This window comes from Diadema setosum, chromosome 2 (assembly GCF_964275005.1).
Source record: "Diadema setosum chromosome 2, eeDiaSeto1, whole genome shotgun sequence".
In the NCBI taxonomy this organism is placed as follows: domain Eukaryota; kingdom Metazoa; phylum Echinodermata; class Echinoidea; order Diadematoida; family Diadematidae; genus Diadema; species Diadema setosum.
The window spans coordinates 24786474-24813304 of NC_092686.1; the positions used below are offsets into that span (position 1 = coordinate 24786474).

The window sequence follows — 26831 nt, forward strand, 5'->3', positions numbered from 1 at the left end:
AATGCAGATTTTGCGGAGGGGTAGCAAAATAAGCCTATAAACTAATCTGATTCTGGGGGTTGTCATTATAAGATTGTAAAAGGCTGGCGCGGTTCGGATATATTCGAAAATCTCCGTAACAATTGTCTACAGCTTTATGACTGATCTCTATGTAGGTCCACACATAGTCGAAGAATCTGGACTGGCGTCGACAATTACCGATAAGTGTACGCTGACCGGTGCTATTTGTGGTTTTAGTGTACCCCTGTGGGTAGTGAATGGTTTGGATCACCCATAAGAATCCCCACGCTCAAGGGTCTATTCAGGTTGAGAGCTTACAACCCATCTATTTCATACTACAGAAATTAGCCTTGAACGACAGCTTCTACATATACAACTTTCTCATATTTCGCAATACATTACACGTCCTATGACAGAACATAATGACTGCGAACCATTGGCATCGCATTGCCTCTATTAGGACCTAATGATGGCCAATTACCAGATCACGAAGTCTTTTACATGAAGTAAATCAATTTGAGCGGTATTCACCTAGACGTTGAAATGTAGTAAACCAGGAGACCGAAGAAAGCCAAGCAGATTGGAACGATGAACACACCGAAGTACCACACGACGATGATCTGGACGATGAGGGCGCTGAACACATTGGCGAAAAGATTGACCAACAGCCTCAAACAGTGGACTAACCTCTGCAGGAAGGCAATGCGTGAGCAATTATTCATTTGACTTTATTTTTTAGGGAATGCACTTGATCTGGATTGTTTGAAGAGCGTTTCATCTTACCAAGATCATACAAATAAAACATTACCTACAAAACATACCATTAATCTAAATGAAGAAGATGAAGTAACAAAAGCAGCAGCAATAACAGCGAAAGCTCTCTCATACAAGGTTGATTATTCTCTGTGGGAAGGGAGGATACAAGTAATGACTATTCTCTAGCCAGAGGGTCAGAGTACAGTGCTCTGGTTTGCCACCTGTTAGGGTAGGAATTCTAAAGTAAAAGACGTGTCAGACACTAGCCTTGTATGTTCAGCAATGATTCATCATTCAGTTCTGTGCGTATGATTATTCATCATAAAACTGTGATATGGATTCTAATCAAATCATTGGCTGAGAGCTATCACGTGACCAGTCTTTTATTTTGCCTAATGTGCCAACTTTATCTATCACCGGCGATAGTAGACTACCGACCGGTACTACCGACCGCTTGTCTCTGCTCAGTGGCACTGCCTGTGTTTAGAAAATGCATCGCAACTGTTCGTGTGTGCGGTTCAAACTTATAGTTCGAAGGTGGTGCTGGCCTGGGAATATTGCGAAAGTGGTTGCAGCGGAATTCAAATCATGTTACCACTTTATAAAACAAATAATACACATTACTTGGTCAGGGCGTTAGTAAAAGTATCCACCTCCGTAACTTTTGATCAGTTCAGAACACACTCGGCTTCGCCTCCGGTGTTTTCGACTGTTACAAAGCTACTATCGGATGGATAATTCTCATTAACCCCATGTGTGATGTGCATGCATTATTAGGTTAGAGCTATTATTATATATTAAGTTAAGAGCTAGGGTAAGGGTTGTTCCTCCTCCCTTTTAGGGGATCTCTTACATAATTCACGGTAAAGAGGAATATTCATGAATGAATAACCACTCATTAATGAATAAATGAATCTTACATCTCTTGGAAAATGTTAGAGGAGACTCACCTGGTCGATCAACTGAGTATCGCTGGACAATCGATTGAGGATTCTACCAATCGGGGTGGTATCAAAAAATCTGTAAAGGAAGCAAGTATAGAACCACGGGCAGTTTAACGTCTGACGAGGTTGATATGGATTAAATTTATTTCTTTTGTTATCAAGTACAAAATAAAAGAACTAGAAGTTAATTCAAGCCAGATTTTTTTTTTTTTTTGATATATGAAAATGTGAGATCAATATATCACAATCAAAATACTCACTCACGCTCAATAGATAAGTTGTTAAGGGATCTACTTATCTTCTCTATGGAACAATGGTCTACCAAGGAGGTGTCTGATAACTCATTGGGTCTACTAACCTATACCAATCACTACGCCAAAAATCATCCAACCGAAACACCAACATCCATCCGACCGACCCCCCCCCGCAAAAAAAAAAAAATAAATAAATAAAATAAAAGATATAAATCAATAATAGTATTATAATAAATAAAAATATGTTTATCCAGGGTTGCCTCTTCAGTGTTGCCACTGCTCTACAGAAGGACCCTGCTATTATCATTGCCCTAGAGACGCTAGGTACTCATTTATGCACCTGTGTCACGGTAGGGACACGGTAGGTAAAAACATTAATTTTTGTCGAAGAGCGTACTCGGCACTTGACGAGATTCGAACTTGGGGCCTCGCTATACTGCAATACTCCTACAATCAAGAATCAACAATCAAGAATCAATCAATCAATCAATCAATCAATCAATCAATCAATCAATCAATCAATCAATCAATCAATCAATCAATCAATCAGTTGAACTTTTCATCTTTTTATCTCTACCAAATATTTTTCAGTCTACCTATTCATCTACACGTATTTATTTGTCTCTATACCTTCAGCTATTTATCAATATTCACAAACCTAACCTCATCGGGATGCAGATGATGTTGCGGAGGAGGGTGTAGTGAATGTTCGTGGAGGCCGCGAGGGCTCCGAAAGCCACCAGAATAATGTTAAATGATGTCAGGATGATGGTAGCCACAGACAAGCCCGCGTAACCGCCTATCCAGTAACCCGATGATTTCGAAGAAGACGTCTGAGAGACGAAGAACGTAAGATTGGTGAGCCCTCAAGATCTGAGGGTGGCAATATTGCTTCCATGGTAACCCAACATTGGATACCAAGACTGGGATTTCAGTCGCAACGGACATTTTATGCCATTATTTCACTCTTGGCGGTTTCTCTCAGAGCTGTTGAGAATTATCTTAGGACAGCGAGGAACCTTTATAGGAATAGTAATTCGTGTGAGCTTTGGTCAAAAGAATGCTGTTCACCTTCAATGGATGGGTCATGCGGTAGGTAAGCCGCAAATCCTCAAATATTCAAAGTACATTGAATATGATTACATCGTTAAAATGACAAGAATGTGATCTTCCATGAATATGGTGACTGCATTCTTATCTCTCCTCAGAGAAATGAATTGGCAACTGGATTTTTTTTTTCACATGTTAATCGCAGACAGAATGAGGTGGTTTTTCTCCCTTAAAATGTTTTCAAGGCCTTACATTTTCTTTTTCATCAGCTCACGCTATGTTTTCTGATCTTATATACTTGCCGCTTTAGGTAATGCTTGCTCTTTATGATTATACAAAGAAAGAAAAAAGCCAAAGTTGATCAAAGTTACAACTTAGAAGAATAGTCATAACATCAGAAACACAGTCATTAATTATAGTAAAACGAGCTGAGATGCTGCTGCGTGACGAATTCAAAGCGTGGCATAGGGCCTGGTATCGTAGAGTGCTATTATGGTATTGTCAGCGTTAATATTCATACTGTATTTCCCAATGAGACTCCTTGTCAAGTATCTTTTCACCCACCCCTGTTACGTTGAGGTCGTACTCGCTCCAGCTGGACAGCCAAAAGTTCGTTCCGATCTGAGCGGCCGCCCTGATGACCACTGTGACCAAGATGAACGCCGTCATGACATAGCCTACGGCACGGAAGTAGTAGAGGTAGATTTGGTAGGACACCGACCCCCTGTCTCGCTCCTCGTCGGCAATCAGTCGCCCTTTTTCGTTGGCTGCACGTAAGAGAGGAAGATGAATAAGGCTATAGGTATTACAAACCACGTGCCTGTTTCTATGGTTGCACTGATATCGAGCTGTGTCCAAACGTTTCCTATACCATAAAACCAGAAATATTCGCGACATGAAATTTCTCCGATTGGAGCCGACGGCCTTTTCCACAATGTTCACAAATTGCAACTGGCATTCAATTCATGTAGTGTAGACAAGAACTTTGGAGTGCAATTTGATTTCGCGAATCTTGGCTCTTCGTAAAATTCACGAAATTTTAAATGCACGCGAAATTTCTGCTTTTACATTGTACACTATGGAAGAATTTGTGTCGCGCGCAATGCACTCTCGAGATGATCTTTGTTCAATCATGGTGCCAGTAGCTCCATGCTTTAATCTTCTTATTCAGACATTTTTGTCTTGGAAGTTGTTTCGGAATGCAAAGATGTGTTATAACCATGGTTGAAATGTCAGTTTAGGTTAATTGGGCATTAACCCTGACAAAGTCACTGGCAAGCTGTTCGTACACCATGGCAATGACATAATGAGGCGGCGGTGTTCAGAGAGTTAATGACAGCAGGTCTTTACGAGACACCTTCCAATGCCCTATGCCACCACCTTTAATCTGAAGATGACGCTTCTACCCCTAAATCACAAACAAGATTCATCGCCTTACAAACTAGAGTCAGAAGATGCTTTAACTGTCAAACAAATTTATCATACACGTAGTGTCGAACATATCATTACATGGTCTTGAAAATCAAATCTGATCTGCAAACATCATTACATTTGTATTGTAATGTATTGTATTGTATTGTATTGTATTGTAATTGTAATTGTATTGTAATTGTATTTTATATGAAATTCCCTCGTAGAAATATCGCCGTTCTTAATTTATTACGCAATGTCATGTAACCGACCATGAACTGTAACTATTCACTTGAACGTCGGTGAGAAAATACTTTGTCTTGCTTTATTGATCAGTGATCCAGGTGATCTAATTTTGAGGAAACATTTAGCGAAAGCAGACAGACCTGTCTCTTCCTTTCTCCTTTCTTGTATCCTTTCTCTCTGCAAGTCATCCCTCCCTCCTATTATTGCCATATGCTATGTATTAATATTATGTACGAGAGCTGCATGCAAATCAAGCAACGCTTAAGCTGAAGCCCCTCTGTATTATTCATTGTATCGCTGATATGTTTTGTTGTACATTGTAAAGGCAATGAAGAAACTTACTTTGTTAACAAGTAATGTTTATGTATGTGTATGACACCAATAATATACATTGGTATCTGTATGTGCAATGATAATGCAGGAACCAATAAATCAAATAAAACGTGTACCAAAGTCATTAAGGAGTATAAGTATGTATATATATATATATATATATATATATATATATATATATATACAATGTATATATATATATATATATATATATATATATATATATATATATATATATTTGTGTGTGTGTGTGTGTGTGTGCGTGTGTGTGTGTGATAGGTGCTTGAATGCGAAATCTGCGCTTTGCAATAAGCATGAGTAATATGCCGATAACGTTCAAACAAATTGAATTACCACAAAACAACAAAAAGAGATTGAAGAAATTGAGTAAAAATATACTGTGATCATTTTAAATCTCCTAGTCTGTAGGACTGTAGGAAAATGTATATAAAATTGGGCGTCAAACCCGTACTCCTTACTCGGATATCCGAGTACATCTGCCGGTATTTGTGTGTTTGTTCTCTTCTTCTCCCTCCGTTCAAAAAGAGAAGTAAAGTGGGTTGAATTCTTTCGCCTTCAATATGGCATAATATATTTCTCAATATGATAATATTATCATCGTAATAAAATGTTGTTTTTTGTATGATCATATAAAATGATAAAGATAAAAAACCTTGTGCGTCACTGCCTGAGGAGATAGTCGAGGTGGTGCGAGCAATCTGCTTTTTAAGAGCCGTTCGTTCCTTCAGCACCCCGTCGGACTCGGCTCCAGACTCCGTCTCTGTCTCGCTCATGACTTGCACGGCCCGGGTCCAGTCTGAGCAGAGGACTGGGTCCAACTCAGCCACCTCGTCCGGGGTGCCCTGACTCGTTACCCGACCATCCTTCATAACGATGATCTGAAAAAAAAAGAAGAAAAAAAAAAGAAAAGAATATCAATTCATACACTGTTACCATTTATTTCACAGAACCACGTTTTAGCTGAAGGCTTGCAGTGTGCTTACATCATACAGTCCCAATTCAAACATGATACAGCCAACCCTCAATGTATTGAATACTGCTCTGTGCTTCGTGCAAATACGTCAAAAAACCGTCATATTATGAAACATAGGACGTTGTTTTCCATTAATAGTGGCCATTATTTCAGAGCACAATTCAAGCTTGAAGTCGTACTGGGTTGCTGCAGTGGCGTATCTAGGGAAAACGGCGCCCGGGGCAAGCGCGAAAATTGCGCCCCTAATTTCTGAAAAAGTGCTCAACCCCAACCCCATCCCGGTAGGGACTTTAAACGAAGTCCACATGATATGCTTTTTCAAGCACTTAAAAGGGGTCTTTTGAGATTGATTCAAATGTAATGAGTGTTGATAAATTTTGGCGAGCGAGCGCAGCGAGCGAGCCGAAAATTTTTGTATTTCAGCTTACAAAACATTGAATTCTTGTCATTTTTTGCTTATCAAATCTTTCAATAATAGTGACGGCCTTATAGATAACGATTCATACCAACAAACTGAGGACTTAGAAATAATACTCTAAATTAGTAGGCGCGAGTGAGCCGAAATTTGTATATTTCCGCGGCATCATCACGATTTGTTCTTATCTCTCTCTTTTTTTTTTCTTTTTTTTTTGGCAAGCGAGCGCAGCGAGCGAGCCGAAAAATTTTGTATTTCAGCTAACAAAACATGGAATTCTTGTCATTTTTTGCTCATTAAATCTTACAATTATTCTAATAAAGATATAGTGACGACGATAACGATTTATACCAACAAACTGAGGACTTTAAAATATACTCTAAATTAGTAGGCGCGAGTGAGCTGTAATTTGTATATTTCCGCGTTATAATCACGTTTTGTTCTTTGTATCTCTTTTGGTTTGTTTTTTTTTTTTTTGATAAATTATGGCGAGCGAGCGCAGCGAGCGAGCCGAAAAATTTTGTATTTCAGCTTACAAAACATGGAATTCTTGTCATTTTTTGCTTATTAAATCTTACAATTCTAATCAAGATATGGTGACGACATTATAATATAGATAACGATTTATACCAACAAACTGAGGACTTGAAAAAATACTCTAAATTAGTACGAACGAGTGAGCCGAAATTTGTATATTTCATCATTACGTTTTGTTCTTATCTTGGGTTTTTTAGCCCCCCCCCCCCCCCCCATTATTTTGTTTGAAACCGTTGGCGCCTTCTTTTGATCCAATTGGCGATCGCTTCAGAACGAAAGAAATTGCAGCCGCTGCTCTGTGAAACATTTTGCCTGCTAAATATAAAATGACATGTGTGAACACAATAGACATTGTTATTTTCTCCGCGTCATCATCACGTTTTGTTCTTACCTTCTTTTTTATATAAATTTTGGCGAGCGAGCGCAGCGAGTGAGCCGAAAATTTTTGTAGTTCAGCTTACTTACAGAACATGGAATTCTTGTGTGAACACAGATAATAAACATTGTCATTTTGTCCGCGTCATCATCATGTTTTGTTTTTATCTTGTTTGATTTGGTTTTCTGCCCCCCCCCCCTTCCGGACGAGTTTTTTCTTGTTCTTGTTGTTGTTCTTTTTTTCTTCTTCTTCTTCGTTTTTTTTTTTTTTTCGTTTTTTGCGCCCCCGAGGAGTGGCGCCCGGGGCACGTGCCCCCCTTGCCCCCTCCTAGATACGCCACTGGGTTGCTGTTACCATGGGGCCTATCAATTTGTGACAACATTACCATTAAGATGAGGTGCAGCTCATAGTATGTGATAGACGGTGGACGAGGCACATGTGGACCATATTCTCACCTGATCAGCCTCTGGGAGGTATTGGAGTTGATGGGTCACCAAGACAATGGTCTGCTTCCGTTTCTTGAGAGTTTTGAGGATGCCTGTCTGGAAAAGATGCGCTCCGACATGAACATCCAACGCCGACAGAGGGTCGTCCTAGTATGGTAAAGTATGAAATTACTCATTTTCATTAATATTACATGTATATATATTTCCTCTAAGTATCCCTTTTTTGCTTGTATTTACCACATAGAATACAAAAAAAAAAGAAAAAAGAAAAGAAGAAGGTTGCATCACTTCAGTGATCCCTCGCATCCATCCTAAAGTTGATTTCTATCCTTCGGATTTATGTCTATCAGGTTTACAACAGCTTTTGACTACCGCACACGAGCAATGATCAGGGACGAAAACTGTACTTCGGCTTTTCATCACTCAGTGGGTAAGAGTACATACCGGTCTAGCAACCCGGATGTAGGTTGAATCGCGATGGAATCCCATTTTCTTTCATAATATTCATTTATTTCGTTTCATTACAGAAAAAAAAAAATCGATGTCTTTAATAGGCCACATCGTATGCGGTTGAATTTTATAAATTACGAACGTCATACGTTAGACAGTAGTCGGTAGACATCACAAACAACATTTGACTATCAAAATCATGGTGACATTAGAAAGAAACGGCAAACAACATGATACCGAAAATCAGACAGTGATTCGTTCTTACCAGTAAGATGATATCTCTGTTAGAATAGAGCGCCCTCGCAACACTGACACGCTGTTTTTGTCCCCCGCTGAGGTTGATGCCCTTTTCTCCTATCTCTGTTTCATCACCAGCGGGCAGCATATCAATGTCTGATTTCAACGCACAAGCATCTAAGACCTTCTGATACCTGTTGTATCATTTAGCGTTTAGAAAAATAAACATGCAATCGTTTTGTTTTACGTCATTTGATATGTTAGGTTGGTCTGTAAGAACGATGATTTCTAAAAAGGTCATAGAATAAAATCACCACAATTCATTATTTCGCAAAATGTTCCACACCTACATAATATCTTTAAGTGCCTGTGTTTTGGTTAGCATTATCGGTTTTGAGATACCGACTCTTACCATAATCCAATGCGAAAACGGGCTTGACTGCGTGTTACTGCTAACAATAAGTAGCTTCAGTTTGTCGAATGTCATGATTACATTGTCGTCACTTGCTGAAGAGAATATGACGTGCACTAAATGGGAATTGGGGAAGGAGAGGTGAGCGAAAGAACATTCTTAGATTTTTTCTCGATCTATGGTTGAACAAGCGACGAGAGAAACTTACCTAGATTCACGAAAAGGATGCCCGAAGACAATGTTTTCTCGGAGCGACGAATTTACCAGCCATGCCTTCTGCGCAGCAAATGCTACGGTGTGATGATCCCTACACGACAAACAGAGGGTAGAGGATTATGGCTGTGAAAACGCTTCGAAATGTTTCCGTCGATAAAAGGCACATGTCGATAGCATATAATCTCAGATCATTCTTGATATAAAGAATATTCTCATCTGTATTTTACCTGCATTATGGATGCTTCCCAACGTAACTCAAGAATACTTTACGACACTGTTTTTTCGAAAAAAAAAAAGAATAATAATCTGCTAACAGTATTGTGGAGAAAGTCTTTTACAGTCACAATAATAAATACATTTCTCACCGAGGTTTGAACAGACTAAATACGCACATCCATCAAAACATAAGAATATTAATAACTCATAACCCAACCAAACAGAATGCAATAAAACAGTCCCTGGACTGCCCTTATCCCATCAGATAGGATAAAACTGTCTTATAAGTCTCCTTACTTATTTAGCTGTACACTTCCTGTAATAGTTGTCATCTCTTCCAGAATTGCTTGGATTAAGGACGATTTCCCGCTCCCTACGGCGCCGACAATCATAGTCAACTTGCCTGTGACAAAAAGAAATACATTGATGCGATATGTGGGGTGGTAAAATGGACAACCGCAACTGAATTATACAATACTGCCGCTAAAGAGTATAAGCCAGTTCGTAATTAGCTCATGCACACATTGGTACAAATGACCTTTCTTTTTTCTCAGTTGGTCGGGCACTTCACTCGTTTTCAGAGCGGCATAATGCATAAGCTTGCCCGAATTAACAATTCATGAAATTCATGTTCAAAACAAAGAATGAACTTGCGTTGAGATCAGGCGATCAGATTACTCCATTACTTGACAATTTAGCATGCATCCATTTCATTGTTTTGTATTGAATGCAATAACAGCCTACTGTATTTCCTTTTATATTGCGAAATACCATTCTTGCTGTCAGGTGAATGTACTGGCAAGCACCATTTACATAAGGATCACATGGATAATAATCGCATCACGGATGCTTATCTCAATGAATTTACAAACCAAACTGCCTGTTGGTACAAATGACCTTTTCTGCTCATGCGCAAAGTGGAATTACGAACTGGTCTATTATTGGTGTCGACCAGTCTAGCGCCCTCAGCATGAGCTGATTCAATCGTCTTTATAGTCTAGTTCTGAACCCATGCAAAGCAGACAGGCAACTGATTTAACGCATTTACACCAGAATGCAACTCCCCTCTCGACAGCAAAGTCTATGTCAGTGCCTCCTGCACACAGAAAAACACTACCCCTATGTGCAATGTGTCGTTTTATAAGGATAATTTACCTTATTGCATTCTGATGGAATGAATAGAATTCAATCATGTAATGAGGTTTTGTTTTGTTTTGTTTTTTGATAATTACGTCTGCGCACTGAAATCCCTGAGCAGCTTTTCCAGAACACACACTGAAACACTGACGATGAACAGTTAGAATGATACCCTTTGGTTCAGTCAAGCATGTTAGCACAATGGCAAACATTATTGTACGTGTCTGTGGAATGAGTGTATTGGGGACGCACTTTGCCCCCGCCTAGCCAAACACTGGCTATACATAGCAATTACAATAACTTTTTTTTTTTTTTTTTTTTTTTTTGGGGGGGGGGGGCATTCTCTTCACATTCACGCTAGCATCCACTGTGTTGCCGTCTAGGTTTTGTTTTGTTTTTGTTTGCTTTTGTTTTCTCAGAGAACCATACACTTTCAGTAATGTGGAAAAGAAGTGTGATACATTAGAATTTCTCTTTGAAATGACAGTAGGAAATCTGGTGACAATCACAGGGCCTCGATAAATCCCCTATTTTCCTCGGTCTGTGGGATATGATGAGATAAATCACGAAAAAAGCTGCAAATACATCTTTCCTGATAGCACAATGTATGATACTTTGTCCTATATAGATATTGCCGTCTATAATGCAACATACAAGATCAACAAGATAGACGATTAAAAAACCTAACTATACTCGCTTCGTATAAGACCCAACAGATAGCGAAAATGCACCGCTTGCCGATGAAATGTGAGCACTAGCATATATTTATTGCTGTTTCATAATTGCGTCACCCACTTGAAGAACAATCCAATATCTGGCATCCAATTACAAGGGTTTCATAATAATCATTATTGTCATGCTTCGCCACCCACCGGCTGGTATGTCCACATTGATGTCATGCAGGATTTGCGAGGTAGAGGCGGGGTCCCACGTGAAGTTCCCGTCAGTTATCTAAAATACAACAGGCAATAATCTGAATCTAATCATTCGAGATGACATCACTACGGCACACGCATATTATACAAAGTAACAAACTAGCAACAGGCACTTGTGAGAGTACCCCGCTCCTCTCTCCCATAGACAAATACTCCCACAAAGTCAATACCCCCACGCAGTGCCTGACTAAAAAGTGCAACATTGGAGATGGACCCCCCCCCCCATGTACCTCTTCCTCGCGTCCACATATATACACACACATACAAACAAACACATACACGACATACGTAGTTTGATGAGATTATCCAACTTTCGAAAAGGCCATGAAGAATACGGCCAGAAATGCACATAAATCCAGTTAAATAGGATGGGGGGGGGGGGGGGGGGGGGCTAATCAATCCTATGCGTATAATCCTGCAAAGGACAAGGGTATAGGTCATATCCACACAAACTGATCCAAGGTCCGTACGTGTGACAGTTCTGTACCACCATGCAGGATTTGGAGTCTCCGATACTACACTTCGAATACATAGCCGAACGTATTGAACCTTTCAATAAAAAAGCAACAAAAAAAAAAAAAAAAAATCACATACACTTCAGGAAAAATGTGATTGACTAAATCGTGGTCTCTGTCACCTTTTATTCTGCGTGTGATATGAGTCCTCACTTCGTCCGTAAGTCTATTGAGGTGGATATTGTTGACCGGCATTGATGAAATAAACGACATTGCAAAGAGTGATGACAGATATCACGATAATGCTTTATGTATCGTCACACTATAAGATAACGAGAAAAACGTAATTAACACATACACACGCACACACACGCACACACACACACCCCCCCACAAACCAACCATAATCTTTTAAATTGTTGTGTGATTTTCTCACACACTGCTCGAATCATTTGAAAATCTCATATCCAAGTCTAAGGTTAAATGGAATGGAAGTTTGAAAATTTCGTCGTGGCAAGCCCACAAAAGAAGCCGAAGAGCTCACTAATTGTAACTATGCTATTCGATGACAGCAGAATAACTTACCCTGACTGCCACGTCATCGGGGATCACTTCGGTAAAGGACGTGTTCATGTCGGTCTTCGATTCAACAGACCCGTAGAAACTCCCATCCGTGCTCCCCAGCAGAGGTTCACGGTCCTCGTCCCCTGCGTAGTTATCGATGATGAACTCTTTCTTCCCAGGCTGCCGATACCTGACGCCCGTACCCTGCGAACGGTTTACCAGTCATAATTATGGTCGAAATAATGTCTCACTGCAAACGAACTTAACAGAAGTGACGCATACCTCAAGAACATCTACATCAGCAACCCTTGTGCATGTTAGGTCCATTGTAGTTATCGTTTATTTCACATTTCTCGTCGCACATAAAGGAAACTGTAGTGTCACAAATTCATAAGCTGAATACATCGAAGAGACGATATGCGCAAATCGATTTGTGTCTATAACCTTTCAAAATCACTTTCAATTACACTCATCTTTTCAGCATTTGTTTTTCACATTTCAGCAGTAGAGTTGTTGGAACACAGCATTATTTACATAATTCAGATAACACATCAGTTGCCAATGAAGCAAAAAGGTCATATCATTCCTTAAAAGTGCAAGTTTTCCGTCAGCATCCACGTGCATTCTATGTAAAAGTAAAATATGCAGTGTATCTTGAGCTTAGCATAACACAACACAGAAGTAAACTTCTGTACAAGTGGATTTAAACTCAACAGAAGCTGGAATTCAACGTGAAGGGGAGGCTACAGGTTGGTCAGTACAATCTTATTCTCACATTTTTGTCATTCTGATTGCTTTCGGTGAAACTCCTCCAGCCATAGTCCGACCCTAGCCCATTCTGCCCTTTGGCTCCCTTGTCATCGTCGTACTGGTTACCGCCTTCGATCTCCGGCGCCGCGAAATATGCCGATAATCGCTTGCAGCTCACGATGCAGTTGACGAACAGGTTGACGACGAAGGGAAGAAGGAAGAGCGGGGCAGTAATTTGGTTGAAGAGCGCCAAGGTTGAGAAAGCGATGTCCGGGGTTAGTGGCTCCTTCGTAATGGCCGTGTAGGAGCAAAACGCCTACAAACAGAGCGCATATCACAAGGATTCGACATATTTTATGAGCAAAGGCATACAATGTATATATATTGATTCATCTTTATTTCCTTTTCAAAACTGATAGCCATAATAATTAATCTATGAAGAAAGAAAAGATAACAGAACAGCTTGTACCTGGTGCTCGTAGCCACAATAGGTATGGTGATTACGCTTTTTCTGTTTGTGCCCCCCCCCCCTGTTCTGGAACAACCTCGCTACCCATATTCAGGACTCTACCCCCATTGACGCTTTCAAAAAGAAACTCAAGATCCACCAATATTTGAAGAAAAATACCGATGCCTTTGCAATTCAGGAATTCAGCGATGTACAAGTGTTTTTTTTTCTTTCAAATTACAGAAATAATTCAACATTTCTCGAAGCATTAAACAATATAGGAAGGGGTGAATCAATACAGAATGGATTATAATGATGGCACGTGATAAATCAACAGATTCATTATCTGCCATATAAATCTTTTCAAATCACTATCAAGGACGTTGTGTTCTTACATATCCCATGAGCATTATAAGAGAAACCATAAACAACAGTATGTTTTTAAACCTTTCACGTCAAAGCGATGGAAATTACTCACATGACTGAGTGGTTCTCATACATATTTATTATTCATTATGTTTGGATAATCAAGTATTACTTCACTATACCAAATATAGCCGTATGAATAAAACATATAATCAATGCCTAGTAAAATTCCACATATTGAAAATATGGACAATATTGTGGTTCACAAAATCAGCCATTATTATAATCCTCCAAAACAGTGTTAGAGAACAGCCTCTTTTATACTTACCACTACTGTGACGACTAGCGGAGTGGCAGCATTGAGCATGACTGTAAGAATGATACAAAGGAAACATAGAAACACAGACGAATAATTGATCATGTTCATGGCGAAGATTTCTAACTTTACAAAGTTATAATGCATTAATAATTTGTCAAAAAATCAACTACGTCTTTATCATATTCAACTGTTGGATGAATTCAGAAGTCATTGCGTTTCATCTTTACTATAAACTACAGACAAATACTAGCGTAGATACTATAAAAATATAGCTGTCAAGGCAGAGCAGTATCCTGCTACAGTAAGATACATTATCATGAATAGCTTGTAATTTCAGCCCCTCTGTATGATGTCTGCAAGAAGCTCGGTAACACACTGGACACGCAAATGACCCCAGAAATGATATCATTCAGGGCGGGAGAGAGCTAGATCACGTATGTCTGTTATGTGCCACCTGTAAAATGGTATTATTCCGTCTTGGTCCTTTAATTCACTCAGCCTTCGACATTATCTCCTATTTTATGTGACAAAATAATCTACTTTAAATCCGGTTCGCTCAGTGCAACAATAGGGAGCTTTAGATTTTAGACGCGCGGACGTTCAAAGAGAAAAAAACATGATCTGAGCGTGCGCAGTAACTTGATCAGCGCTACTGGCACGCTCAGATCATGTTTTTTTTTTCTCTTTGAACGTCCGCGCGTCTAAAATCTAAAGCTCCCTATTACTGCCCCCCCCCCCCCCCCAAGGAAAAACGCAGTATCTAACATTTTTGGCGATTTTCACTTTTTTGCATAAATATAGTCAGTGGGCAATCCTTCTTCATATGACATATTCAGATTTTTGAAAAAATGTTTGGAAAGCTACTTTTCCGTCACTGCCAAACGCAGTATCTACACTTAACTTGCACTTTCCCCAAGGAAAAACGCAGTATCTACATGATGAATATTTCCCCAAGGAAAAACGCAGTATCTACAAAGCTAGTCTTAATTACCAGACACTGTTATTTATATATGTGAATACTTTGCCGGTTGTTCTGTAATTTGAACGTAAATTACTTTCTTTAGATATACTTGCTCAATAATAAGACATAATGTTCAAAATATCTAACCGAAACAATACTGATTAGTAAATATTTTGATGAGATCGTGATCCTAATATAAAACACAGTGTATGATTAAGACTAACCGAGTGCACATTAAACAATACAGCACAACACTGACAGCTTGCAGCTGCATGCACTGAGCATGCAGTAGTCAGCACAGGGCCCGGCCGGCTAGTCAGCATACAGTGTGAGTGCTGTACTTGTCTTGGATTAAAACAAAATGTTGTCGCGGGGAAAATTACTCGTGAGCCTAGCCCTCAAGAAAAATTTATCTGCAGATAATGAGTAAGTAATTCAAAACTATTTCAATATTGAAAGAATAAAGCTGATCGTTTGTCACACGAAGCGAGGTAACGTTACACAGTTCTGAACACAAATGCATGTTTACCTCGATTAACGATCAGCTTTTCTTTCATATTCTACCTCGATGATGAACATCTTCCGTACTATTTCAATATTAACTTGTTGTGAAGTAACTTTGATAGGCCTAGACCCTTGTCAAAATTCCTCAGGCTCCAAATCTGAAAGTTTCGTCGAAAGGCAATAGACCTAGGCCTAGATCTGTTTGTGTTGTATCGGATAAACGTCGCGTTATACTAACATGTTAGACCGTATATTTAGATCTAAGTCCAAGTCTAAGACTTGTCTAGACAGAAACGTTTGAGTCTTGCGTTAATCAGAACTTTCAGGGTCCGTATTCCGAATGTCTAAAGAAAGATGTAGTGTAGGACTAGAATAGGCCTACTCTAGGGCAGGCCTGTTTATAAAACTAAGAAAGAAGTCTAAGACTAAACCACTCAGAATCCTATTCCTAGAAAGTCTAACACCGCTAGTGAAGTGTCAATGTTCAATTATCTACTCCATACCATACTGTCTTAAATAATTACATAGACAGCGATCTAGTTGAAAATGGATTATGTGAAAAATAGGTAGGGGCCTACCCACGGTAAATGGACAAAATAGAGACAGTTAAGAATAAGTTGTATTTTAATTCTTATCGGATCTAGACAGTGTCTAGACCCTAGTGAGACTGGGTTGCGTAAAATGCATGCATGATTCCATGCTGCATGCTACAACTTAGCGTTACAAGTAAAAAAGTTGCATTACAAATTTACATGACATAACAAACTTAGGTTCAATCCAGAAGGAATAGGCCTAGAGAGCGGATGTCACTTCGATCTAGACCGGTTCTAACACGACGTGGGTAGATTTATTTTTTTTTTTTTCTAAAAGAGTCCTGTCTCGAGTAGGGCTTTAATAGACTAAACCTTCTGCAGTTCTAACGTTAGGCTATTTTTTTCTGTGAGTGTCGTGCATAGCCTGAGGCTGTAGACTCGTGTAGCCTGCTACGTAGCCAGCCTAGAATAAACGATATAAAAACTAGACCTAGTCTAGATCGATCTAGGTCCAGACATCCGATTTAGATTTATTTTGGTCTAGACAGACTCTAGCCTAGACTGTACAGATCTAGATCTAGTATTCTAGATGCTAGTTAGCGGCTAGGTCATGTAGCATCACATTACAGCCCTGGCAAGCTTCATATTTATAAACGCGTAACGTTACAGCAAGATCGGTCTGGGAATGTAAGCAAAACGTTCCAAGAACGATCTGTTATTTGTTAATGCTATTGTTATGAAGCCTGCTCTGCAATCAGGGCATAAATGGGGGATGGAGGATGCATCCCCCAGGGCCAGAGGTTGAGGATGGTGCATCATGAATACTTGTACAATGATGTATACATGCATACATAATTATGGCAGAAGATTAATCCTAGTCATTCCGCTGTAGATACTGCGTTTTTCCTTGGGGAAATCAGTCAATTGCATGGGGTTTCCCCAAAGTATCTACATTTTCATTAATAACTTAAAAACAAAACAAAAACACAAAATGATATTTTCCAGGAAAATTGGTAGCTAGATAGACTAAAATTCCACAATGAAGGAATTTTTGAAAAGAGTATATTTTCCAGGGGCTTTGGCAAAAACATAAAATGGTGAATATCTCGGTTGTTGAGAAACGGAGCTGGATGTAGATACTGCGTTTTTCCTTGGGGGGGGGGGGGGGGCAGATTAGCGATCTTGAAAGTTAAAAGACGACGCAGCCTCCCGGGTTGGACAATGGAAACTACTGTTTAATAGCGTCGTTTTCAGCATTCGCGTTGCAGATCTAAAGCTCGCTATTGCACATAATGAAGCGACAGGTAAGGTTATACTGTATAGTACATACCGATTGTATGCTTCGATATTGAAGAATAACATATATATATATATATATATATATATATAGGGCCATTCTCAGATTAAGTGTTCAATTCCATGTGAGTAAAACCGAAAAATCAACCACAAAATAATACATTCAAAGATGTGTTTTCGGAAACTTCAAAACCGGTCAAATACGAAACAAAAAGTGGAACATTCTAAAAGATGGCCATTCATTGAGTAAAAATGAATTGAAATAGAGCATCATATATGATTTTTGATCACCAAGCAGATACGTTACCGCAAATTTACATGTTGTAATGGACTCCTAACTCTGAATTAAATTTATTGTTTTGATCCAATTTCTGTTCAGGAAAAGACATCTGTCCCCCCTAAAGATATTGGGGTTTTTCAAGAGGTAAAGATGTTGTCATCCTATGCTAATTGGTAGAAATTATTTCTGTGTGGTAGGTTGAAATATGCTTTTTGCTGAAATGAAATATAACCTTAAAATTCACTTTGTATTTTTAGCAAATTTCGCTTACAAATAAAGTTTCGAATCCCACAAATCATGCAAAGGGAACGATCCGATCTGGAATTTCACAGGAAACAAATACGAATTGCTTTCCTGGGGAAATAACTATTGGAAAAACATCGAATCACCTTTGGTAACGTATCTGTTAAAATAGAAGTAATAATTTTAGTTGTGTATGAATTAATAAATATCACCTGTTTAATTATTTACCTCATGAATTGATGTAAAAATGAATGATGTAAGCCAAAATTAGCCATTATAAACATTGTACGTAATATTTAAACTATGAAATGTAGTGGAAAAGAGCCCTAAATGTGAAAGCTGAGTTCTTCATTCACAGAATATTCTCATCTTACGTCTGAATGTATTTATCCATCTGACTATAAATATTCATTAAGTTTTGATGGATAATGCAAACAAGGTTTAAAAAATATATGTTTGCAGGCACTTAGAAGGAAGTAGGTACAGTCTCTATGAACTCGATATGCTAAACAGTTGTTTGACCTATGGTAACGTATTTGGCTCATCGCATTTAATGAAAATGAATAAATAATTGTTCAACTTATCAATGAATCTTGAGTAGTTCTTCATATGTTGAAAAACACTAGAATACATATGCAGCAGAACACTGAAACTTTTCTCGGAAGCGTTTCATAAACTCCTTTTTACTCTTTCAAAGTTTGGTAACGTATCTGGCGTACCGTAAATGAATCTGTCGGTGAAGTTACAGAGCAATTTCTACTGAATATTCTTCATTTGAACATAACTTTAATTTTTTATGGAAGCGTCATTCTATGCAGAATTGTTTTATGAACACTTTGTTTTACATAACATTATTTGTCACCGTGGGTGCCCTGAATTATACGTAACGTATCTGCTAAATCTGAAAAGCAAAAAACTGATATGCTGAATCTTAGCTTCGTCTTGTAAAATAAACGTTCAAAGTTGTTGCATAGAATATGAAAGTGGCTGGGTTTTATAGAATAGAACTTTGGAGTTTATGAGCACACAACGATTTGTTTGTAAAAACATTTACAATTTCTTTTCAGCATTTTGATTATGTGGTAACGTATCTGTCGGAAAACTTGGCATTAAGTTGTGAGACACTGACGCAGAAAGAAAAATCATGTGGAAGTGTTGATCTTTTTCACCTCCATGTCCTTTTGGTGTAAGAATATAATCCTGAGGTCCAACAAAACGAAGCATGTAATGTGTAGGGATGAATTTTGACCAGATTTGATCCCCAGAAAGCACAAGACCAATGAGCAAAATTCGGTCACGTATCTGGGGTAACGTATCTGTGGTAACGTATATGGTCGATCATATTATTATGAGAGCGATATCTACCAAATATTTCTCACTTGTACTAAACTTTAATGTTGAATCGATGCGTCATTCCGAGGAGTAATGTATAATATACAATTTGTCTGACATTGCAATATCTGTCGCAGTGGGTGGCGTGAAAAGTATGTCACGTATCTGTCCAAATAAAAGTGTCGAAAACCGATATTTCAAACATTGCACCGTATTATCAAAAAAGAGCTGTTGCACAAAAAAGCTAAGTACTTGCAATGTATGAAGTATATCCTCAGGGTTTCATATACACAGGGTCATTGCATAGTCTTGTTATTTTCGCAATGCTGTAACACTAAAGAAACTGGTAACGTATCTGGCGGTGAACTTGGCGACAGGTTTCAAAAGGCTATAAAAAAAGAAGTTGATAAAAATTTTGGAACTTTTTGAGTATTGTGATTAGCACATATGATATGCTCATCGTCCATGAAAATGATATTTGGAAAGTGTGTTTGTGGACGGAGAGGAGCAATAAAACATAATACTGAAATAGCCGGCGACACTGCGTTTTGGGGGTCTTAACGAGGTTTAACAGCAAAATTTTATACAAAAAGGCAGACAACCGCATTTGATCGTGTTTATTTTTAACAAATAAAGTCCTCGTGATATATTATAAACATTTAAATAGTATCTAATAGGTTTCAGGGAACCGCAAACTGTCATGGAATGTCGGCGACACCAAAATTCCGTATTTGAACGCTTTTACTGAGAATGGGCCTATAATCTTCTATGGTGTGGGATTATGTATTACTCACAATTGCAGGACACTATGACGTATTGTTTCCAAAGAACGGCCAACTCATTCTCCCTGGCCTGCTTGATTGTTTCGTAGAAGACCTTCTCCCAGCCGTAGAGTTTCAGGAGTTTGATTCCTTGCAACATCTCGTTTGAAAGTTTCAGTCTAATGTCAGCACATCTCTGCGCGGACATACAAAAAGGACTCCACAGCAATTACAATGATAATCGGGGATACAAAGCAAACATCGTTGATTATTATCCCAAAGCTGGGACCACACACACATCTGTCTTTATCAATTTATTTATCTATCTATCTATCTATCTATCTATCCATCTATCTATCTATATCTATCTATCGAGCTAGCTAGCTACCTATTTGTGTGTATGCTTACAAAATTATTATTGTGCTTAGCATACATAACATAAAAAAATTATGCCAGTTTATTTTTCTCTAAATGCTAACTTCAAGTTTTCTGGGTTCTTTACAGGGTGATTATCATCTTTAAAACAGTAATCTTCATATCTAATAATCGAATTCCATCTCAGTGATTGAGATGGGCCGAATTTCCTTGATGCGATATGACTTCGACCCTTTAGCTTTTTTAACTTGGTTATTATTATTCTTTTTTAGCTTTGTTACTTTCTGGGGTGAATGCATAATGTTACAGATAAACCAATTACTGATGAGCGCAAAATGGACCCGATGTTCTCACATCATCGTTCGAATTTTGTGCTATGTTGCATACACTCTGACTAATTTGTGTGGCAAATAAACCATAAGAAGTGCGACACCTGTTCAGTGTGTAATACTGATCCAAACAAACTTTCCAACATGAGAGTTACCCTTCCCCTCCCCCACTCCCCGTTCCCCCATCTCCTCCTTCCCTCCTCTTACTGCCCCTCCCCCACCCCTCCAGAAGACTGCAGCTATTACTCTCACCAGAACCATCTTGATGTATCCCGCTACTGTGACTCCAATCTTGAGCTGCAGGGGCACGGTGACGAGAAATAAGCAGGCGGCAATGAGTGCCGGGGCTCCCAGTTGAGTGTGTAATAATATCAGCGTGATTACAATCTAAAATGCACAAAGGAAAAACACACACAAAAGTAAGCGACAACCCAGAGAAGGTGATAACCCTGAAGAGTACAAAAGAAAAAAAAGTGACTGACCCTAAGCTTTAAATCCTCTTTTCTCTTTTTTCCCCCTGAAACTACAACTCCGAACTCTCTCTTATTTCAATCGCTTTTTGAATGATTTGGGAGGGTCCAATTTTAACAAGTCATATATCCTTTTAAAGCTTATAGTCTGTTCTTTTGAAATATGTAGAAAAGTGGATATCAATTTTGGCCTACTTTTTGCTGGTTTTGAGCTGGGCGGTCATCTATGCAATACAAATGCATGTTGACTTGTAATGATTCATATTACTCTTATAGTCACTTTAATTAATTTTAATTAAGTTTAATTACGACTATTTAACTATGTGCCCTATATTTCATAATATTTTTTTGCTACTTTTCTTCAGATTACTTGAAAAGGACAAGGTTATCAACAAGGTCAACCCCGTGGGAAATCGAAAGGTGAAAGAGTGAAATGTCAAGTCGGATAGTTTCTTTGGCAATGTGAGAATATGCCGCGGTCGAACACGTAATTGAGCTAACCTTCAAAGGCACGGCCCAGATCTCATTGCACATGGTAAAGAACATCATGACGTTGTTGGCGTCGACCGACATGTGGTTGGTGATCTGCCCCATGGTCATCATTCCGCCCGACATCGCGAACGTCGACAGGCGCATCGACTTCTCGTATACCATCGCCTATAGAATACGAAGAGGATTGAGCATTGAGCATGCTGCGTGATTACAACAATGTGAAAGCACAAATCCATACCTTGTTTAAGTTAAATTCAAAAATGGAGTAATTTCAATCAAGCAAAAATGAGATGATGGAAAAAAAAGTATCTATAACTCTACTGTTTTCTTGTGTTCTGCGAACAATAATATCAATCAAACACAGTCGTTGAATTTTTGTTAAGATGAGATGAAGGAAAAAATATCAATAACTCTACTGTTTTTTTGTGTTCTGCGAACAATAATATGGGTCAAAGGGCAAATGGAAGTAATAGTAACGGTTGTTAGTGATGTTATGGCCACACAAGCTTGCCTTTCGCTGGCACACATATTTTCACGTAATTTCCTCGTTTAACTTATGTATTCAATAAGGACAAGATAAGTCATTCACATCTATTGTTTTATCACTATGATAATTAAGTAGAAAAGACTTTGTAAAGGCTTTATCATCGACAAAAGATTTCCTTTTTTTTTTACATTTTTCTTTTAATCTTTAACTTCAGTGAAACATGTCCTGTTTTGTTTGTCTGTTTTTACTCCACTGTATAGCAAATGTCATGGATTGGCATTCACACTTCCAAATGTGTAATTATATATTGTTTTAACATTTTTTTTCAAAGAATTATGGGAAACGATGAAATGGTATTGAACTTATAAGGATGAAAAACTTAGGATATTGATTTTCTTAATGCGTTTTCATAAACATATAAGTTAGATACACATATTACTCTTTGCGTAATAACTCCATGTCTTAATATTACAACACAAGGACAGTTTAAAGTTAAACATTTACGTTCAGATTTTCCGAGTGATTAATATTTCTTGTCACTTGAGTTTTAAGAAATAACAAGTATCCTATCCTTGAACATGTTGAAGCTGTAAATAAAACTTTAATCATCAAATCAGCATTAAGTTTGCTATGAAAAACACTCAAATTTTAAGCTAATAAAGTAGAATAAAGATACAGTGAATGTTTTACTATTGTAACACAACCAATGGACAATACCTGAATGTACTTTCAATTAAATTCAAGACACGAAGTGACCTAATAGACATTATACTAAGAATCGACATTATTCTAAATTACACGAAGTTCCATGAATGAAACACAATACTTACTGTTAGCACTTTGAGTAGTCATCTGTAGCTTGTTACTTTATTTGCACTGCTATTTCAATTCTTTGCGAGCTTTCGAGATAAGATCTTAAAACAGTCGTGATATTTAACGTCATCGGGTATAGACATGTCCAGTAGTTTTCTATTCTCACCTGGATAGCAGCACGAGCGTGAAGCCCTTCTATCGCGACCAAGTACTGGTAGAACTGATCACAGGTGTGACGTATCAATGACGTAATCAGAACCACACTGACTAACACGTAGCCGTTGGAGAAGAACTCCTTGACAGTAACAAAATGCGGGAAAACCACCTGGAAAATAAATGGATAAAAATCATTTTATGACTATGCATAGGTTATATGTAAAAACTAAAATGTGCAGACATGTATATTGAATTAAACTGAATTTAATTGAATGGTGTGTTCTTAATTTGTCCACAAATACATTGTACGAATGTGGAAGCTATAGCACTGACAAATTCATAGATCCATTACAGGAGGAAGTAAAAATGGCAGAGACAATCCTGCAAAGTCAAACAGTCCTAACAGCAGTGCTCTAAAGTTGGACATAAAAAGAAAACGTCAACTGGAATTTCAAAATTTCACATGATTTCAAGGAACCATAGTTTTGAAGACTTTGAGTGGAAGGGTTGCAGTTGTTTATGTATAACTTTACGATGGCGATTGGTAAAAAACAAAAACAAAACATGATTGTTGCAATAATCTGCTCTCAAACCAGTGGGTGAATTGATGACATCACCAACTTATCTTATTTGCATACGCGTTGTAGCCTATACTGTAGACACTATCTGAAGGTATGTATATACTAAGTTTTACGTCAAATTTGAATAAACACTTCTATCATCCTGTTTGTAGGAATTCCACAAAATCCATCTAATTCAAGATTTCGTGCAGTGCAATTGCACTAGGTCTTATAAAACCAAATAAGAGACATACAATTGTATGGCCCGAATTCACGAAGGTGATACTAATTTAAACCATGGTTTCTGCAAATTTCTTCTGCGTAAATACGACTGAAAGACACAAACGCGCTTTGATATCTGTGTGCATATCATAGGTATACGTGTACGCCTATTTCACACTTATTTTAGACCATGGTCTAAATTTGTACCACGGTCAAGGTTTAAACCAGGTTTAAACCACCTTCGTGAATTCGGGCCATAGAGATATGAGTTGCCGTCTGTCAGCATACGTCAGTAACTGCTTCCTCCGGCCTGTAGTAAGTGTTTGCGACGAACAAGACGATTCCACTGATGGCCATGGGGCCGATAAATCCCAACAAATCACCGATGATCTTTAACAGGCCGGCGAGCGCTATGGAAGGCCCACACGTCACCCACATCACCTTAAACATGCTGGGAAGTTTGCCAAACTTGGCACATTTCTCCTAAATGATGATAAAAGAAAGAATACATGGAAGGGGAAGGAATAAATATCCATCGGGAGACAAAGAGGTATATCACGAACGCTTTGTGACCATCATTAAATTCATTTTAGTTAACAGCATTCTCGTAGAAGATGAACACATTAATGACCGGCAGACAGTGCCGTGTGGCTGACTGATGCATTAGGGAATCGTCTATATTGTCACAAACTTTGATATCATTTAGTTACACCCCAAGTAGAAGTTGCAGTACAATATTATGTGCTATTCTGAGCATCATTATCAAAGGTAATATCAATATTTCACAGTACTCATTTCAGAGCAAACTCTAATTATTCCAAGAGTATATCTTATTCATGCACCTAAACCCTTTAAAGACATACGTTAACAACTGCAACAAAACATGCATGGAGGTTATTCGACGTGAAACCTTAATCGAAACAAGTGCTTTTGCATTGATGTGTAAAAAAAAAAAAAATCAATAATAAAAAAAAATCACCTTTTGTTTCATGAAGACTTCTTTAAAACGTCGGTGATTGTAGGATGATGTGTGGACGTCCGGAATTTTGCCCAGATCTTCCACTTCGATGATTTTCTTGAAGCCCTTCCGGAAGAGCCAGTTTTCCCACCAGAACACCACTTCGGACAGCAGGGAGGAATACTTGGCCAGGTAATTCATGTCTTTCTTCTTCAGATCCGGGTGGATAGCGTCTACATCTTGGCCGCAGGAGTAGGTTTTCTATGAAAACAAAGAAAGAAAGATAAAAACATACAAACAAATAAACAAACAAACATACAAACAAACAAACAAACAAACGAACAAACAAGACGTTTATCATTGACCAGTTGACCAACAGGTCAATCTCTGAATAAATGATTTAGGAAAGCACCAGCACAGGAGACACTTCTTCAAAACATTAATATTAATATAGAAGGTCTTCTTTATCCAGGGTAGCCTCTTCAGTGTTGCCACTGTTCTACCAGAGAGCCCTGCCATTATTATTACCCTGTATGGCGTTGCCAGGTACCCATTTATACACCTGGGTCGAGAGGGACATTGTGGGTAAAACATCTTGTCCAATTAATGACTTTTCCGTTTCCTTCTTTCCTCTAGCCGGTAATTGACAAATCGTCATTCATAGACGTAAATACATACCAATTTGTTCAGTGTTTTGAGGAATAGCCATGACAAAAATCATGGGCATACATCCCATCCATGTGTGTATGTTCATGATTTTTATCATCGCTATTACCAACTCATCTGTTCAAATGTTCAACAGCGTGTGGGCCATTACTCACCATTTACTACAGCTAACTAGATAATGAAGCTGTGACTAACCGTTAGAAAGAATATTTCAGTGATGAACATGATGCTATACAAGACGAGAAGCGCAATTGTGATGCTGAATCGAGCGATCTGAAAGTCGTTCATTCCTGTGGCGATGAAATGACGAATACGATAGGCCATGGTGACTATAGATGCTATCCAGAAGGCGAGGAGGGGCCAAGCCATCAGCTTCCGGCGCCATAGCTCGAGCCAGTGGTAGTACCCTATGGACATTATGCCCGAGATGAGAAGTGCGGTGCCGCTGAGGTAAAGGTGGGGCCGCGGCTGGCTCCCACCTCGCCGGTATGACTCCTCACTCAAAATACCCTCGCCGACTGCCGCCAAGCCGACGGCGACGATGGCCAGACTGGTCAGCCATCGCACCACGTGTCCAGGGTACCGGAGCAGGATCTTCCGCACGGGCCTGTTGATGGCACAGCAACAGAGCAGGATGAGGGTGGCACAGACGGTGAAGACGACGGGCGGTGCACAGATGATGGCGTCTATCACGCACTCATTCTCAATCCTCGACAGATTGGCGTCCGTCGAGTTCACCCCACAAAACCACTCCATAGGCAAAGTCCACCTCCCCTTCTTCTTCCGCTATCTCATATTCTGGAAAAGAATGTAAGACGGACACTCTAAGTTACTTACCTCTGCTTGTTCAGGTGATAGACCGTTTTCGTAATGTATTCAAATTTATGGATGTGTAATTCCCGGGAACATACAGATTAGCTATTCCATTGACCTGCACTTCTTAAATGAAATTCAATTGCTGGAATCCAGTTTGCATATATTACTTGTTGTTATGTCGGACAAGCCTCGGACAAGCTTTCATGTTGTCAAGAATGACTTTTGTTGAAAAGGTAGGTCTATGCATAAAATTTGAATATGTTACGAAAACTACCTATACAGGAAACATCTATGGTCTGGTGCTATATTCC

The 26831-nt window shown here is 38.8% G+C and overlaps 1 protein-coding gene across 1 annotated transcript in view; it reads right to left on the minus strand.

Annotated features, from left to right (window-relative positions):
- The window catches only part of LOC140243458 (ATP-binding cassette sub-family C member 9-like), a 36522-nt gene extending 10062 nt beyond the window's left edge, over window positions 1-26460 (minus strand). The window contains exons 1-20 of the mRNA XM_072323138.1: window positions 25900-26460; window positions 25060-25299; window positions 24369-24563; window positions 23309-23467; window positions 21852-22007; window positions 21133-21267; window positions 20210-20372; window positions 14276-14316; window positions 13159-13449; window positions 12405-12587; window positions 11302-11380; window positions 9590-9695; window positions 9069-9167; window positions 8477-8642; window positions 7771-7908; window positions 5667-5892; window positions 3569-3771; window positions 2618-2787; window positions 1707-1776; window positions 532-689 (exon numbers count right to left, since the gene is read on the minus strand). Coding sequence (XP_072179239.1) covers window positions 532-689; window positions 1707-1776; window positions 2618-2787; window positions 3569-3771; window positions 5667-5892; window positions 7771-7908; window positions 8477-8642; window positions 9069-9167; window positions 9590-9695; window positions 11302-11380; window positions 12405-12587; window positions 13159-13449; window positions 14276-14316; window positions 20210-20372; window positions 21133-21267; window positions 21852-22007; window positions 23309-23467; window positions 24369-24563; window positions 25060-25299; window positions 25900-26460 — 3539 coding nt within the window. The remainder of the gene's footprint in view (window positions 1-531; window positions 690-1706; window positions 1777-2617; window positions 2788-3568; window positions 3772-5666; window positions 5893-7770; window positions 7909-8476; window positions 8643-9068; window positions 9168-9589; window positions 9696-11301; window positions 11381-12404; window positions 12588-13158; window positions 13450-14275; window positions 14317-20209; window positions 20373-21132; window positions 21268-21851; window positions 22008-23308; window positions 23468-24368; window positions 24564-25059; window positions 25300-25899) is intronic.
- Between the last annotated feature and the right edge of the window lie 371 nt (window positions 26461-26831).